The sequence below is a fragment of the Lepus europaeus genome, chromosome 12 (assembly GCF_033115175.1).
Source record: "Lepus europaeus isolate LE1 chromosome 12, mLepTim1.pri, whole genome shotgun sequence".
Lineage (NCBI taxonomy): Eukaryota > Metazoa > Chordata > Mammalia > Lagomorpha > Leporidae > Lepus > Lepus europaeus.
The window spans coordinates 38,694,273-38,712,746 of record NC_084838.1 but is presented as its reverse complement, the minus strand read 5'-3'; the positions used below and the strand labels follow the sequence as shown (position 1 = coordinate 38,712,746).

The 18,474-nt window shown below is 50.6% G+C and overlaps 1 protein-coding gene and 1 pseudogene across 1 annotated transcript; both read left to right on the top strand.

The window, feature by feature from the left end:
* The first annotated feature begins 5,070 nt into the window (after window positions 1-5,070).
* Window positions 5,071-8,762, top strand: LOC133770955 (olfactory receptor 13C7-like; annotated as a pseudogene).
* A 1,838-nt stretch (window positions 8,763-10,600) lies between these two features.
* On the top strand, window positions 10,601-18,474 carry LOC133771723 (protein SPATA31F1-like). Its single transcript, XM_062207967.1, has 4 exons — window positions 10,601-11,068; window positions 12,987-13,032; window positions 13,547-13,607; window positions 14,642-18,474. Exons 1-4 carry the CDS (start codon window positions 10,925-10,927, stop codon window positions 18,453-18,455), a joined length of 4,065 nt encoding a protein of 1,354 aa, XP_062063951.1. The 5' UTR covers window positions 10,601-10,924; the 3' UTR covers window positions 18,456-18,474.

Here is an 18,474-nt window from a genome sequence, read left to right as displayed (position 1 = left end):
GGGCCCTGCCTTCCTCCCAGGAGCATCACCTGCTGGCACCTTCAGGCCCCAGCAACTTCCCCCTGCTGGTCACTGCCAGCCGGCTCATTCCACCTTTGTTAGTAGCAGCCCCTGCGGCCAAGGGAGGCTTCCCCGTCTCCCTTCTCGGGCTCACTGCCACTCTGCACTCCAGCAGTGTGCTGGCAGAGATTTAACAACCAACTCAAAATGCCTTGAGCTCCTGGCTCCTGGCTTCTTCCTGGCCCAGCCCTGGTTGTTGCAGCCATTTGGGGAGTGAACCAGCAGATGGAAGACCTCTCTCTGTCTCTCTGTCTCTGTCTCTGTCTCTCTCTCTGTAACTCTGACTTTTAAAATAAATAAATAAATCTTAAAAAAAAAATACTACCGTTGATCTGTAGCATTTGCTGATTTCTGTGATGTAAATATTCTCATCATGGTCGACTTAAAGCTACCAAGGAAGTCACTGAGTGGAAACTGAGCGGAAACTGTGAATAACTCATGATAATAATTGATGATCCAGTGCGAGCCACCGGCAGCACACCACAGGCTGGGGTCACCTTCTCTGGGGGCTCCTCCCCCAGCCTGAACCCTCTTCCTGCCATGTACCACTGTCCCTGTTTGGTGACTATCTCGTCATGTGACTCTGCTGCCACCAGAGGGCGCACTCCCCAGAGGCAGCGCCCTAGGTTTCTCTGCACATTTGCTGAGTAAAGAAAGGCGCCCATCCTCTGGACCCTTGTTGTCCTGGGTCACCTTCTGTCAGGGACTCCCATGAGGTCTTGGAGCACATGTGGAGATGATGGGGAAAAGGACAGTGACTTAGTTGGATGGCCAGTGAGGATTGAGAGAACACAGCAAGTTGGTTCAAGGCCCCTAACACAACGAGATGAAAATTTGGAGGAAGAGCTCAAATCTTTGCCTCAGATACCCCAAAGCACTGCCTGAGCACAGAATGGGGGTGATGGGGCTTGGCCAAACACAGGGGAAAAGACTTGGGGGTCTGAATGAATCACTTAGTCAACAGCCAGCAGGCTGATTGACTCTGCTAACTGGATTAGGATGCTCAGAGAGAAGGGAGGGGGGGAGGCTGGGAGGCAAGGAGGCAGGAGGGACTGCAGGGAGTGGAAGAGGAAGGAAGAGAGGGAGGGAGGAAGGGAGGGAAACAGGCAGCAAACTTCTTGTGGTGCCTTGGACATAATTGGGTCTTGGGGACATTATCCCAATAGGATACGAAGTTTCTAACTGAATGCAACTCACTTTCCAAACTGTAAATGACTTCAGGGACGACCACGGTCCCAAAGAACAAACGGGGTCTAATTGTCTTCTAGGGGCAATGGCCAGGCCTTGGGAAATTTTTCCCCAACCACACAAGACAGGTGGAGGGGACAGGACCAGCCAGACCTTCACCTGTCACAGGTGCACCTGTCACGCGTTCTGAGCCCTGAGCCCTGCTGCTCAGACCCTTCTGATGTGCAGCTTCTTCCCAGCGCTTAGGAAATGGCTCGTTCTTCTCAGCAAGTTGCTGAGAAAGCTCTGGTGAGGGCAAGAGCGGCTTCGGTAGCTCAGCTTCATTGCTCTCATCAGACTGTGCAACGGGCGCGGGAGCGGGGAGGGTGTGCAGCTCTTTCCTCATCCCTGTGCAGGGAATGCTTGCCGGACACGCACTCCTGTCCCGCTTCCCACACTCAGCTGGCCTGCCTTGGTGACAACCGCTATAGGCACAGTCTGAAGTCCACGGCTACCCCGGGCCACGTGTCTGCATGTGGGGATGGTGACTGCAGGGAACACTCTCTTTACAGGGCCCTGGGTCCCAGAAGAGGTGTGAGGCCTGGCCAGCTGCCGGCTGCGTCCCTGCATCACAGGTACCAGTGGGTCCCAGGCACAGGGGCTGACTTCAAGCTTGGGGACCATTTTCTGTATCAGCCTTTGTAGTCGACCTCTGGATGATGTATTTGCCTCAGAGAGACACAGCTATGCTTTGTTTTTCTTTTCTTTTAAAATTTATTTTATTTATTTGAAAGGCAAAGTTAGAGAGAGACAGAGAGACACAGACATGGATCTTCCAGCCGCTGGTCCCCACATGGTTGTAACAGCCAGGGCTGGGTCAGGTGGAAGCCAGGAGCCAGAAGCTTCTTCCAAGTCTCCCACATGGCTAGCCAAGCTCTTGAGCCATCTTCCACTGCTTTCCCAGGTGCATTAGCAGGGAGCCAGATCGGAAGTGGAGCAGCCAGGACTTGAACTGGCTCCCATATAGGATGCCAGCACTGCAGGCTACAGTTACAGCTGTGTTTTTCAAGGACCTAGGGGGAAGGGGGAGATGGATTCTTGTTCATCTTCGTGCTGAAGCCAAACAATGTCTGGATATGTGAGGCTGTCCCGCGGGGGACGTGGAGGATGGTTAACTGCCCGTTGAGGCCCCAGATGGCAGGGTCCGGTGCAGGCTGCAAGGGGGTAGAGTTCAGCTCCATCCCAAAGGCCAGCTACTTCCGGGGGAATTGAGCCTTGTCGGGAGGCCAAGAGCTCCACACTGCTCAGTCAAGCCTGGCACCAGGACTATCAGAAATGCAGGAACAGTTCTTGGCCTGGGAGAGGAACAGAGGCCCCACGGGTTACAAGCCCTGGAGTGATTAGTGCGGTCGAAGGAGAGTATGACGATGGTCTAATTGTTTGCAGGACTGTCTCAAATAAAAATTACTTTATTTGAGAGGCAGAGAGAAAAAGACAGAGACAGACCAGAGGGAGTGCTCCCAGCCACTGGGTCACTCCCCTCAAGGCCCTCGGTGGCTGGGGCTGGGCTGGGGTGAAGCTGGGATCTCAATCCAGGTTTCACGCGTGGCTACAGGAACCTAATTTCTTGAGCCATCACCACGGCCCACACAGATCTGCATTAGCAAGAAGTCAGAGTCCTAGCAGTGCTGGGATGGGACTGAGGCACTCCAGGGAGGGGCGTGAGTGCCTTCACCACAAGGCCAAGCGCTCGCCCACCCCTCTCTAGATCTTGAGTTCTTTGGGGTCAGGAGCTGTGCCTTTCATTGCTGTTTTCCCTCACCCTGAACTGTGCCTGGCCCAGAGCAGATGCTCCAAAACTGTCTGTAAAACCTGAATTGAATCATCATGGCTCCCATGAGCACTGCGGGCTGAGGCCCCACTCAGGGGCTGCCCGGAGCTTCCCAGGCAGGCAGCCCCGGCAACGGCTGAGGCTCTTGGAGCTGGGAATCGGAGTAGTCATGCGTATTTGCTTTTTAAGAGTGATTTATTTATTTGAAAGGCAGAGTTACAGACAGGTGGGGAAGGACAGGGAGAAAGATCCAGCCACTGGTTCACTTCTGAAAAGACCATAATGGCCAGGCTGGGCCAGGCTGAAGCCAGGAGCCTGGAAACCCCATCCAGGTCTCCCATGTGGGCGGCAGAGGCCCAAATACCTGAGCCCTCCTCCGCTGCCTTCCCAAGGACATTAGCAGGGAGCTGGATCAGAAGTGAAGCAGCCGAGACTGGAACTGGACCTCCGATAGGGGGTGGCAGCAGAGCAGGTGTCGGCTTAACCCGCTGCGCCACACGCCGGTCCCTCACGAGTATTTTGGTTACAGGGCAAACAGAGCCAACTTGCCCAGCACCCTCAAACTTGCAACCAGGTTTTGTACTGGGCCAGAACAAATGCTACTTTAAGAACGCCTAGAAGTCTGGGGAGAGAGTTAAGCTTCCCAGAAAGAAGCGCTCACAGCAGGACCGCAGGTTCTGCAGTCTCAGGAGCGCGGTGCCTCGGGTCAGGCAGCAGAAGATGAAGCCAAGGGGAAGCTGCAGGGTTGCAGTGCCCCAGGGGCCCGCCGGCTGCTCCACGTTTACAAAAGGATCAGCAGGACTTTCAGGCCGTGGCACTGTGAGTGTCAAGACGTGGGCTGCTTCTCTCAGCAGTGTCCTCTAGGCTCCCGCCTGGGCCAAGGATGAGGATGCTTGATTTTTCTGTTTTTTTTTTTTTTTTTTTTTTTGGTGTTCATTAATATCGTGTTATCACCTTGTGTGCCTTATGTTTACAATGTATGCCAGCAGTTATATTTCCAAAATTATTTATAGAAATTGCACCAGGGCCAGCACTATGGTGCAGCAGCAACATATGGGCGCCAGTTCCAGTCCTGGCTGCTCCACTTCCGATCCAGTTCCCTGCTCCTGATCCCAGGAAAGCAGCGGAAGATGGCCCAAGGGCTTAGGCCCCTGCACCTGCACCTGCACCTGCACCTGTGTGGAAGACTTGATCAAGCTCCTGTCTCCTGACTGCTGCCTGGCCCAGCCTTGGCCGTTGCAGCCATTTGAGGAGTGAACCAGCAGGTGGAAGACCTCTCTCTCTTTCTCTCTATCTCTGCCTCTGCCTAACCCTCTCTCTAATTCTGCCTTTCAAATAAATAAATACATCTTTAAGAAATAAAAAAGAAGTTGTCTCAATACTGGGGTGATGTTAGTGTTTGCCTCTCAGGTACTGGGAGCCTTGAAGGTCTGGGACCAGCTCAGCCTGACCTCAGGGCTGTGGGAACATGCAGACTGACACCTGCTTCCTCTTACCTATTCTTGTTCTATTGCGCTGCCCTTTGTGATCCCATTCCAAAAAGTTTAGTTGGGGGCCCTCACAGTGGACTTTGTACCCCAGAACCTGTTGCCCATCTCCAGGGGCTGCTGGCGGTGCCTCGAGAGGCTTCAAAGCCCCACTTTGGGACACAATCTCCAGGCTGTCCGCACTTCCCCAACCCCTGCTTTTCCCAGAACCGTGACCCCACACCTCCTGTTGTCCTGTTACCTCTGCAATGTCTCCCACCCCATTTGCACCTTCTGTCTAGTTTTTCTAAGTGCCATCTACAAGAAAGTTGGTCCAAGTGAACCTGTTTGTTCTCACAGCCAAAGCTAAATGCTGAACTCTACTGTGTTGCTCCTAGAACCACACCCAGGTGAGCACATGGTCAGGGCTATTCCCCCATTGTGCATTAGGGCAAAGATTCTCACCCGACTGCCTCAGCACACCTGGAGGGAGAGAACACTGGACTTGACCTTCTGAGTTCCCGGAAGTGTCAGAGAAGACGCACCATGGATGAGACGAATAGTACCTTCCCCATGGTGAGGTTCATTCTCCTGGGACTCAGCCCACCCAACGCTGGAGAAGACATTCGTCATGCTCATCCTGTCCATGTACCTGGGGATCCTGCTGGGCAACGGGTCCTCTTCCTGGTGACCGCCCTGGACGCCCGCCTGCACCCGCCCATGTACTTCTTCCTGGGCCCATTCCCTCCTGGACGGGTGCTACACAACCACCTCCTCCGTCCCCCTCATTCTCGACAGCTTCCTGACCCCAGGAAGACCATCTCCTTCTCAGGCTGTGCCGTCCAGATGTTCCTCTCCTTTGCCATGGGAGCCACAGAGTGTGTGCTCCTGGGCATGATGGCGTTTGATCGCTACGTGGCCATCTGCCGCCCCCTTAGGTACCCCGTGGTCATGAGCGAGGCTGCCTATGTGCCCATGGCTGCCGACTACTGGGTGGCTGGTGGAGCCAACTCCTTGGTCCAGGTCTCTCTTGCAGTACAATTACCCTTCTGTGGGGACAACATCATCAACCACGTCACCTGTGAGATCCTGGCTGTGCTGAAGTTGGCCTGTGCTGACATCTCCATCAACGTGGTCAGCATGGTTGTGGCCAACGTGATCTTCCTTGCTGTCCCAGTCCTGTTCATCTCCATCTCCTATGTGTTCATCCTCACCACCATCCTGAGGATCTGTCAACTGAGGGCAGGAAAAAGGCCTTCTCCACCTGCTCTGCCCACCTCACTGTGGTGATTATCTTCTACAGGACCATCCTCTTCATGGACGGGAAGCCCAAGTCCAAGGACCCCCTGGGGGCAGACAAGCAGGACCTTGCAAACAAACTCATCTCCCTCTTCTATGGACTTCTGACCCCCATGCTGAACCCCATCATCTACAGCCTCAGGAACAAGGACATGAAGGCCACAGCAAGGACCCTGGTGACTCAAACCACCCACCTGCGTGACTGTCAGAGAGCTGCAGACTGCCAGGAAGTGTGCCTCCGAGCTCCTCATGGTACTTACGGGAAAATGGTAACCCGGAGGATGGGAGGGACTTTTCCCAGGTCCATGTCAGGATTCAACATAAACTGGTTCTCCCCACCCCCACCCCCACCCTGCTGTTGTTCCGTAGGTGACAGAAGCTTCTAATCTAAGAACACAGAAGCAAAGAGCACTCAGATTTCTGGAGAAGCTTTGTGTACAACCTCAGTGGTATCATACCGTAGCTGCTTTGTGCTAGCAAGACCTTAGCTCCTTGCCTCCAAGAGCGCGCATTTCTCTGGAATTGCACTTTCTCCCATTCCCAGACTCTGGAGGGTAGCAGAGGTGCCTTTCATGCAGGATTTCTTGTGCAGTAACAAGCAACAGGCAGAGATTCGGACTTCGGTGGGCTTTCCGGGAAGGGAGGGGTAACACAGCAAAAACAAAAGACAAACCCCAGCCCTGCTGAACTCCCTGGTCACCGGGACAGTGGGAGGGACCAGGCAGTTCGGTCCTCTCTAAAATCAGCATCCTGCTCTTAGGAACCATGGCGTTGGCCACAGCCCCCCTCATCTCCCGGGGCCACTGACAGAAAGGGAGAAGTGGTTGTGCAGACAGCAGTGTGGGATTAAGGCGGAAAGAGGAAGCGGCACCAAAACACCGGCAGAGTCTCAAGTCTCTGGTTTGCTTATCAGAGAATGTTCCAGCAGGGCTTAGCTTGCAACCTTGCACTCAGATGGGCGGCCAGACCACCACAACCAGGGAGCAAAGCAGCGAGATAGCAGCTCAGGGCAGACCTTCACGGCCTTCGCTGAGCTCATTCTTCATCACACTGGGTTTTCTGCCTGGCCGGGAAGATGCCGCCATCTTGGGAGCATATGGCAGATAAGGAGGCAAGTTGCTCACTGCACAATCAGGAGGGGCCGTCTCCCTCCTCCCCTGCTGCACCTGGGATGCTCCCCTAACTGCTGTGGAAGCACCGGCCAATGGCCTCTCTTCTTGGGGTGGCTCCCTGCCCACTGTCTCGGCCCCTGTCACAGGAGATAAAGCTTTCCCAGAGCAACTCCTGCTCAAGGTCGATTACTGGGTGACCCCCGGGTGAATGAGCCCCTTGTGTTCACTATCAAAATGGGCAAACCCAGATAGGAGATAGGACTGTCCCTAGCGAGTGAAGCAGTTGACGGTGGCCCATCCAGGGCTCGCTTGCTCCTGGGAACAGGGACAGGCAGAGAAATCTCAGAATCAGTCCTGTTTTGTGCTGGGAGCTCGGTGATGGCAGGAGTGTCTGATGTCTTGGTTTTTCTTGCCACTGCTCTGGTTGTTATGTCTGGGATTGTATTTCTCCTTCGTGAATTGCCTAATGATTTCTGAGCTTCGCCAGTTTTTTCTGCTTGCCCAGTCGGGTGACAACTCTTTCATCACATATACAAGAGCAAACTTCCTGCATAGGGCTCCATCCTCCATCCTTGCCATGTGCAGTTTTCTGTGTCCTTCTTGCCTGGTGACTTGTATGTCCCAAGATGAAGAGAAACATTGAATGAGAAATAAAATCTGGCTCTTCTGGAAGTCCCTCAGTGGAAAAATAGAATAACTGGAAAGAGGATCTGCAAAAGCCCCTACCCTGTTCCCCAGACTCTGGCTAGCCCTCTGTCTGTGGGAACAGCTTGGCTGGCACCACTCCCACCCCTTCCTGATGGCACGACCAGCATCACCCAGCACGGGGGTGGCAGACTTGTCTCTCCTCCACCAGGTTCATTGGCCGGCACACGGTAAGGCCTAAGAGCCAGCCCAGAAGATTCCCACCACTGATGAGGGGCATTTTTCCAACTCACAAATCCACCTCTGCAGGTAGTCAAGCCCCCGATGGCCAGATAAGCTGCAGAAATTGGCTATGGGGCCTGAGGCTAATCCCTGTCCGCTGGTGGAGATTGCCTTTAAAGTGTCAACAACCCAGACACAGCAGGAGAGAACAGAGAGATGCAAAGACACCTGGCTTTGTTGGTGGTTGCCATCTAGGCTGTTCCAGGTAACCCAGAAGGATGGGAGGAGCCACTATGGGTGAGTAACCCCACGCCCCCACTATGGTACCAACCATAGGCCACCGACTAAGTTACAGCCTCAGCCATGTGCATGCTGGAACTGGAGAGCCGTTGGCAGTGGGAGTGGCCAAGGGCAAACCCAATCCTGCAGCTCCTCCATGCAGGGGAAGATCCAGGGGCTATGGAGGTCCCTGATTATCTCCTAGGGATAAAACCCAAACCTCCCCCGTGGAACCCTGGGTCACACTAGAGATGGAAGAGGGGAAGCCAAGTAACTTGTTGGCTGCTGCAAGGGTCTGTCGTCCTAAGGAGGAGTGTAATACTGAAAGAGTTTCCGGGAAAGGAGATTGAAAGAGACTTCTGGAGCCTCTGCCTTGCGAAGCAGGTTCTCATGAGCTGACGCACTCATTTTTGTGTGTTTCTGAGTGCCCCACCCCACTCTTGGGGAAGAAAACTGCTAACCAAATTGGTTGCTACTGTGTTTTTAAATCAAGAACAAATAGAAGTGGGCGCCCAAAAGACCCAGGGGGCAGAATTCCCGGCTTTCCTCCAGGAGGTGCATAAGGACCCTGAAACCATTCCAGAAGGTACTTTAGCTCTGATTAATCAGAAGCATGGGCCCAGGGCTGGGGCCGCCAACATCCCGTCTGTACGGATGATCCTAACGCGGACCGAGTGCTAACCCAGGGTTACACGTGACTTCTGAGACCTGAAGCAACAGCTGCCATCTTGTTTTCTTTTTTAAAGATTGGTTTATTTGTTTGAAAGGCAGAGTTGCAGTGAGAGAGACAGATAGACATAGAGACAGAGGTCTTCCATCTGCTGGTTCACTCCCCAAATGGCTGGAGCTGGGCTGGCCGAACTGAAGCCAGGAGCCAGGAGCTTTTTTTGGGTCTCCCATGCAGGTGCAAGGGCCTGCAGACTTGGGCCGTCTTTCAATGCTTTCCTAGGCCATAAGCAGAGAGCTGGATGGGAAGCGGAACAGCCGGGGCTCAAACCGTTGCCCATTTGGGATGCCAGCACTGCAGGCAGCAGGTTAACCCACTACACCACAGCGCCGCCCCCAACAGCTGGCATCTTGCCAGTTTTAAACAGAGCCCTGATTGATAGAGTCCCAGGTTCTAGGGGTAAGTGGGAAATTACATGTTGCCTGGAGACCCTAGCCATCTGGAAAGGCCGGAGAAAATCACTGGACCCTAAAGGTAACCTTAGCTAAACTCTCCCCATTCAAACCTCCCACTCATCCTCCAGACAGCCAGTCTACTCTCTGCTTCTGTGAGATCTGCACCTTCATTTCCACATACGAGTGAGCTCATGCGGTGTTTGTCTTCCTGCGTCTGCCTTACTTCACTTAGCACAGTGCCCTCTAGGTTCACCCATGCTGCTGCAAATGGCAGGTTGTCCCTCCTTTGAAAGGCCAAATTAGACCCCACTGTGTGTGTATGTATGTGTAGACCTGTATATATTCCATATCTTGGCCATTGTGGATAATGCTGCAATGAACATGGGAGAGCAGGTATCTCCCTGACATATCGATTTCATTCCACTGGTGATATCCCACTAGTAGCATTGCTGGATTATATGTGGTTCTAGTTTTAACTTATGTGATGAATTTACATGTTTTCCATACTGGCTGTACTAATTTATAGACCCGCCAGTGGTGACTGTAGGATGCAATGGAGACTTCTTAGAATCTGTTATCTCCACATCTATTGATAGAGGGAACTTTTTCTTTACCCTTTCTTTACCCTCAAACCTGTTCTTCATTATTTTGATTCAGCACCAGGGCCAGTGACTGAGCTTTTGGTAACATTGAGACCACTGTCACCAGGGCTAGACCTTCTTAAGGATATTCAGAAATCCTGATTGTTAGAGAAATTTCCACATACCCATGAAAGTGAAGCAGATAATATAACTGTAACTTCATGGGCAGAGTATAAGTGTATAAGAGCATACTGTGGCTCACTTGGAAAACATCTTTTGAAGGTTCCCAAATCTAGGTCTAACATATTTCAAAGATTCCCAAAATTCAGATCAAACAAATATCCAATAGGTAAACAGCATACCCACAGAGATCAAGAGATCCAACCAGAAATAGCAAGTAGTTTGTGACCTGTACTGAGAAGTATAATCCATCTCTGCAGGCATTAATCTCCCCAAGCAGACAGAATGCTATAACCTGGGCATAAAAAGCTGTGGAAAACCAAGCCTAGGGTAGAGTATCGGAAGTGGACCACATGAATATTCCTCCCTGAAAGGCAGTATTTACAGTCTCTTCCTACCCATAAGGCTACATAGACGGGATAAATACAGTGGCCTTGGTTTTTCCCTGCCACATCAGCCATGTCCCTTCTTCTTGATTGAATGATTTATGATCACTCATTGCCAGAAAACAAAACAAAACAAAACAAAACAAACCTTTCTATATGCAAATCACTACCAGGCCCTGCCTTCCCCAACTCCTGTGTGCTATTCTCATAAAAGTGTGTGGTGTGTCTAAGCACTGCTTTCTGAGGACAGGTGACCAGACAATTGCTATAAAGGAGAGAAGCCTGATGAGGCTGTTGTAGGGGGTGCAGGGTGAAGAGAAGGTGGGAAACAGGCACTGCTTATGGCTGTGGCAGACAACCAGACACCCTCAACTACAGACTGAATCACCACATGAGCTTCCCTATGACACAGCCTTACAAGACAGGAGGGCTTTGTGATGCAGTCTGGGAGCCTGGTTCCGTCCTCTGTGAGGCGGACATGACAAGGCCTGGCATTGGAAGCCATTAAACACTAGAACTCTGAACGCCTAGATAGAGGGATGGCTGGTCTCCTCATGCTTATGAGGTTTAGACCATGTTGAGCTCTACTTTTGTTCTGGAGGACATTGGATATTGCTTATATACCTATGGATCCATCTTATTTATTTTCCTAATTCTCTGGCAACTGAGAAGGAGTTACTGTGGATTGAAGTTGGAACCTAAAAGGAGTTGCTGCCGGGTAGGGAAACACAATTGAAATTATTTAAGCCCCAAGGTCTCTCCATAGAATCTCACTATCACTCCCTTCCAACTTTTATACTATGCCTCCAGTTACTTTTATATAATCTGTTCTTAGAGGCTAGGAAGTAATTCATTACAGGCTTTCCCTATAGTACATTCAAATAGAGAAGTCAAGAACATCTCTGTTTGGCTTGAATAGACACCTAGATATGAGATCTAGCTCACTGGATATCAGGAGACCTCCAAATATGGGAGATTTCTCTGATTGGTGGCTATTTAAGGCATTTATTAAACAAAGTTCTTCGACTATTAGAACCATATATCCATGAATGTTTTCTACTAATTCCCTTGTTTAACACTTAGTCTCTATCAGAACTTGTCCTGGGAATTGGATGGGAGGTATAGAATTTTGAAGAGACTCAGGTGAATAATAAATAAATAGATAATAAATGAAAGATCCTGGTGAACAAGACCCCAGCAGAAGGAACAGGCCATAACGGAGAGAGGCACCTTTCTCTGAAGGGAAGAAGGAACCTCCACTGTGATACGGCCTTGACTAAACAAATTCAGAGTCGGTGAACTCAAGGGGCTTCCATAGCCTAGACAGCTCATAGCAAGAGTCTGGGGTGATTGCTGACATCATAAATAAGAGTGCCAATTGTTAAATCAACAACGGGAGTCACTGGGTACATGCTCCCCACGTAGGATCTCTGTCCTTAATGTGTTTTACTATGAAACTACTAGTTGAACAATACCCTATACCTTGTGTGGTTGTGTGAGTGCAGTCTGTTGCAATCCTTGCTTAGTATATACTAAGTTGATCTTCAGTATATGAAGGTAATTGAAAATGAAACTCAATGAAGGGTGGGATGGGAGAGGGAGTGGGAGAGGGGAGGGCCACGGGAGGGAGGGAGGTTGGGGGGGGAAGCCACAACAATACAAAAGTTGCACTTTGTAAATTCACATTTATTAAATAAAAAAAAAAACTACATTACAAACAAAAAAAAGGAAAAAAAGAACTTAATACTTTACCCTTTTAGTATTTTTATGTTCTACTTAAAACTATTGGTTGAACTCTGTAATTAATACACAATTATTCTTAGGTGTTTAATTAATGCTATAACTAGTACTCAAATAGTATTTTACACTTTGTGTTTCTGTGTGGGTGCAAACTGTTGAAATCTTTGCTTAATATATGCTAAATTGATCTTCTTTATATAAAGATAATTGAAAATTAATCTTGATGTGAATGGAAGAGGAGAGGGGGTGGGAGAGGGGAGTGTTGTGGGTGGGAGGGAAGTTATGGGGGGGAAGCTATTGTAATCCATAAGCTGTACTTTGGAAATTTATGTTCATTAAATAAAATTTAAAAAATAGATAGATAGATAGATAGATAAGGGAAAAGTCAGGGTAAAGAAGGTGGAGTGTAAGTAAAGGAAACGTAGGACAAGATCTAAAATGCAGATAGAGTGGCCGGCATTGTGGTGTAGGGGGTAAAGCCACTGCCTACAATGCTGGTATCCCTTATGCGTGCTGGTTTGTGTCATGGCTGCTCCACTTCTGATCCAGCTTCTTGCTAATGTGCCTGGGAAAAGCAGCAGAATATGGCCAAGTATGTAGGCCCCTGCTACCCACATAGGAGACTGGAAAGAGGCTCCTGGCTTCTGGCTTTGGCCTTGCTCAGCCCTGACCATCGCAGCCATCTAGGGAGTGAACCAGAGGATAGAAGATCAATCTTTCTCTTTGCATCTGTCTCTCTCTCGGTAACTCTTTCAAATAAATAAATAAATATTTTTAAAAATACAGAGAGAGATATAGAAAGGGAGTGGGAAGTGATTATAGGACTGTTGTCTCATCTAGGACATGAAAACAGAAATGGTTCCCCAGCTTCACATTCTAATGCTTTTGTCTTTAAGCGTCACCGAAAAGTCAGGCAGAGGGCCAGAGATGCAGCATCAAGAGGTAAAGTCTTGCTCTCTCCTCTGACTCCCTTCCACTGTGGGTGAAGTAGCCACAGTTCCTGTCCCTTCATGACACCTGGTGCCAGGAGTCAGTGCTCTAACCACTGAAGGCTCCCACTTACCAGACTGACAACTTCCACAGAGGACTTCCATGGGTTGGAAATAACAATGTTATTTCCATGGGTTGGAAATAACAATGTTCCCCAATTCTCTGTTTTTCCCCTGGGAACCAGATGCCCTTAACTGTTTGATTTGCTAGTTTTACAATCTTGTAGAAGTCACACCATCTCTCAGTCTTGTTCTCCATAAAATGGGCACAATACCAATGATCTCACCTCATTCACAGGGCAAAGGCCCACGAGAACAAGCCGTGATTCGACTGTATGTAGACACACCTGAGATCATTGATAGTTGGGTATTTCAGTCTGCTCTGGTTGAGTCATAGGTCTCCAGCTTCCGCTGGGATAACCCTGACACTCTCCCATGGTCCATAAAACTCTTTCCTGGTTCCTCAGCTAGGAGACTTTCCCAGGAAGAAGCTGAGAAGCCGTGGGAGCTGATCTCAGTCATGAAAAGGTGATCTCCTGCTCTTTTTGGTCTCCCAACTTGGAGTCTGGCCTGTGACGGTATCTTGGCTTGGCCTGGGGCAGAGATGAGGAGAGGGATAATGGCTGGGTGGGAGACACACACAGTGCATGCTGGTTCACTAGCTGAGAAGGTTGCCTGGGCAGAGTAGAGTTGACATATCTCAGGAGGGAAGGGTCACCCAATTGCACTCAGTGCTATGGCAAACGCAGTTCTGGAACTCAGGTTTTGTCTAGTGCATAATTCATAAAGGATGCTACAGGGGGCTGCACTCAGACATGAGACAAGTCATTCAGTCCAGAGAATGGGTTTTGCATATTAAGAAATCATCATTGCCATATTCTCTTTATAACCATACCCTTCCAAAGGAAGACTCCTGAGTCTGGCTGGATGTAGGTTGGCTGTTACCTGTTATGGTTCTGTCTTCAGGGAGCCAGTTCCTAGGACAGACTTCAGACAGGAGTCTATCATCTTATCTAGTCCTTAAGATCCATAGAGAACAGGATTGGTTCCCAAGAGATGCTGGGTCTAGCAGCAAGAACACCAAATACTCCCAGAATGCAGAATTCCCACAAGGCCCTCATTTCCCAGTTTAGATGTACCAAACAGTTGGCTCTGACTTTCTTGACGTAAAATTATACTAATCCAGGTTCTACCTGGTGATGTTCCTGGTTATGGCCCATCAGCAAATCACTGTATATTCTCTCTGCCTGATTCATTTTTCCTAGTTTAGTTTCTCAAGAAGGTCAGTAGAAAAGTGAGTCCACCTACCAGTATCCTCTGAGGACCTTGGCCTCCCATGGCTTCTCTGAGACCTTGCCCAGCAAGCCTTAGACTCTCAGTCTAGCCTACCATACTTTGCCTAGTAACAGTTCCTTAAGAAAAGAAGAAAAGGGTAGACATATGAGGGTATAGGGTTCGGGTCGTGCTGGACTAGTAGAGAACAATACCAATCCACAGGCTACACTCTTCCAAAAAGGCAGAGTTCACTCCATCATTAACAATTGCTGTGTTCCCTTTCCTAGCCAGGGCTGGCTTCCTGGGGATCGAAGTGTGAGGCGGCTCCTGTGTGAAGACCCCTGTTGCCAAACCTGCAATGCCCTGGCTCTGGAAATTCACCAGTTACTGGCTGGGGAGAGTAACCAGGTTTCTGCCACTCTATCAGGGACATCGCAGGGTTCTTCTTGTTTGGAGATTTTGTCCATATCTAGTGTATCTTTTGAGCAGAGTCTGGAGATTCATTCTGATCACTCTGAAGAGCTCTCACCACCAGCATTGGTAGCCCCCAAACTGGCACAAGCAACAGAGGCCAAATACTTAACCCAGTCAGCTGTCCAATCAACCAGTGCAGCCAGCATCCAAGAATACTGGGCTGATTACCTCCAGCTAGAGCAGGAATTTCAAGTGCCAGAGATGATCTTGGGCCCAGAGACTATGGCTTCTTCAGTGCTGGAGGAAACTAGAGTTCCAGAGAACCAGCAGGAGATGGTGGAGATTATTTCCACCCAAGTCCATGATTGTCAAACTCTGCAGCCTTTGAATTCCCAGGTCTCTTTAATGACCCTAAATCCAGAGATCACCACTCTGAAACATCCCATGGCCTTGCAAATGGTACCCCATGCCTACCTGCCATTCCTTAGTCCTGAAGCCCTAAGGCTTCTTGAGATACATGTGAAAAAGTGGATGCATTTTCAGAGATGGGGGCTCCCTAGACGTGTGGAGGAGTCTCTTCGGCAACTTATGCCAAATCCACCAGTCAATTACCAGCCTGAAAATAATGAACCGGTTTCTTTCATCTTGAATAATGCATCTCAGGTCTCTGTTAATGGCTTTGGAACCATTTGCCACGAGGCCTGGTGTTCATGTACCGCTGGCCAGCCTACCCAGACATTCTGGGTTTCTGAATGGTCCATAATGGACCCAGAACAAAGGCAACACGGCCACCAATTTCCACACCCTATGGCCTTAGCATTAGCCTCTCCAGCAACTAAAGATCCAAGTGGCTTCCATCCATTCCTTGGTGAACAGGATAATGATTCAGGAGTCCACCTGAAACAGAAATACAGCCAACTATTCTGTGGCCTCCCTTCCCTGCATAGTGAGTCTCTGGTTGCCACTTTCTTGGGTTCTCAAGGCCTCTCTGAGAATGAAAACATGTCTAAGCCCTCCTTGAAGGATCCTTTTCTCATCAAGGAGTATTCTCTCCTCCCTCTGATGCCAAAAACTACACCCCAGTCATGTGCACCCTCTTCCCCACCTTCCCCAAATTGGGTGGCTCCATCTGACCATCAACAAGCTCAGTTCAACGTCCCATTTCTGACTCTGGCTGAGTATGAAACCTTGGAATGGCACCTGCTGCAGAGGCAGCTCCAGCTTCAATGGGGCTTGCCGGCTGCCTTCCGGAAATCTCAGCATGCCCAGAGCCCCAAGCAGTATGAGTCCTATGGCAAAGCCCACTCTCCAGAGCCTCTGAAAACTTGCTGGTCGGCAAAGCCTGTCTCAGTCCTCACCAGGGAACTGCTCTTCTTCCCGGAAAATGCCCGGAGGATGTTGGAATTCCATCTCCAGAAGCAGCTGATTCACCACCGCTGGGGTCTGCCCCAGAAGATCCAGCAGTCCATCCAATTGCTCCTTTCCTCCACTGACCAGCAGGCGCTGGCCTGGAGCAGCGAAGATCTACCCGATGAGAGTGCACCCCAGACCATAGCCCTAGACACCAACAGGGCCGGTGACCTGCTCTCACCCATTGTGACCCCAGTATTGATCCCCATGCCATACTTGTTCACCCAGGCCAAGGCAATGTTGCACAGCCACATCAACTCTAAGTGTGCACAGATCCAACAGGGCAAGGTTCCTGCGCGTGTCTATAGCTCCTGGAACTGCAGAATTCCTGGGGGCCTGGCAGTGGTTCCCTTTTCCTGCATTCCAGAAGTCCAGCCCCTGGAGCTGCAGGAAGCAACTGACCCTGACCCACATCACGAAGTCATACCCTGGATGCCAACAGAGCTTGAGCCACAGCAACAGGCCCTACCACGTCCTGTCCCCAGACGCCGTAAGCTGCCCCAAGCCCTGTCTGAGGAAGTCATTGAGAAACTGGAGACGACTTTACGGCACAAGTACCTGGCCTTCCTGTCGGGGCTGTCTGCTCTTTATTATGTGGCTCTCTCCAGGGCCACGTCCCCAGCCATCACTAGCCAATCTATAATCACAGAGGTGGTATCTGGGCCTATCGAAATCCCAGCAGAGCCTCCGACTCAGATGATTTCATTTCAACAACTAGGTTTGGATTTTGGGCCGTGCTTTCCAGATGACAACAAGACTTGTATAAACACTGCAGAGGAGCTCCACATTGAACAGCAAGAAGAAGAAATGATGGAGATGGTGCTTCTAGAAAACCAGCCACAACCTGCTAACCCCTACTCAATCAAGACGCATATCTTGACCAAACTAAACTTCCACCTGAGAAAAAAGATCTTAGAGATACAGTTGGGAATTCCTGCCAGGGCAAGGGAGTCCAGGGAAGAAACTGCCACAAATCCAGAGAACCTGTACCTCCAAGAGTCTCTTGGGAATCTCAACAACCAAGAAAACGCGTTGCTCCAGGAACCATCCATCCCACCAGACACGCTTCCCGTCCTAGAACCAGAATGGGTCCTCTTTAAGGAGCAGCTGGCCACTGAGTTGAAGGCAATGCAGCAGAACCCAAAGCAACCTACTTGCAAAGAAGTGCCCCACGGTTCTGCCCCCTGGGCCTCCAGGATCTCACAGCCCACTGGGGACACGACGGAGACCCAGGTGCTTTGTGTTCAGGTGGAGGCCAGTGAGAACAACCCCAGCCTAGAGGAATCCTGGAGCCCTGAGCCCCAAAGCCTGGGCAAGAGCAAGGACTCAGCCCCACTCCGCATGATGCGTAAGAAGAGAGAGGACTCAGGGACACTCAAAGGAGCAGGAGACCATGGGGAAGGAGATGCAGGGCTTGGGCCCTCCTTACCCAGAGAAGAAAGACATTCTGTTGAAGAGCAGAGGGCAGCAGGGATGCCTCTGAACAGGACACCTCGAGGCTCCTGGCGACGGAGCCATAGCTTTCATTTTGCTGATCCCTGTCAACACAGACCCCAGAATCACCCTCAGCTTAAGGCCCCAGAGCTGCCTCCAGGAGTCTCTGCGGCAAAAGCATCAGAGAATGACCTGCAAGCTAGTCACACCAAGCTTAATGTTATTCTCCAACCAGCAAGGATTCTTGAGAATGCCCAGCCTGTGCTGGCCCAGGCTCCCCATAGCCAGCCTCTCCGAGGCCAACTGATTCAGGGGAAAGCTTTGCAGGGCCACACGTGGCAAAGTCTGCTTTTTGAGGGGCAGGTGAAGCCAGCCCACCTGCACAAGAGGCCCAGCCCTCCAGAGGCCAGCTTGTTAAATAAGATGAAATCCTTTCTGTATTCTTTTAACTCCAAGACGAAAGGCAAAGGGTGTTTGGAATCCACATTTTCTGCAGCTGAGAAAGTGGCCAAAAGCAGAAAAGAGAATGCTGAGAAGAGCCTGGCTCCAGCCAGAAGCCCCAAGAGGAGAACTAAGATGGACAAGCCAGCAGGGCACCCCAAGGGCCAATCATGCCCCACGGAGAAGCTGGGGGGCTCGGCTTTCCTGAGGGTTTCCCATTCCCCAGACACTAAGCTCCGGCTCCGCTCCCAACACCAGGGCTCTGCCTCAGTCCCAGCCCTTCCCCGCCATTGCCCTCGGCACTGTCCTCGAATGGCCCGTGCCACCCAACCAGGGAACACTTTTAGCTCCCAGCCCTACCTCAGACCGAAACACTGGTCTGCCCACGAGGATGAGAAGTAAGAACCTATAGGTGCCCCCA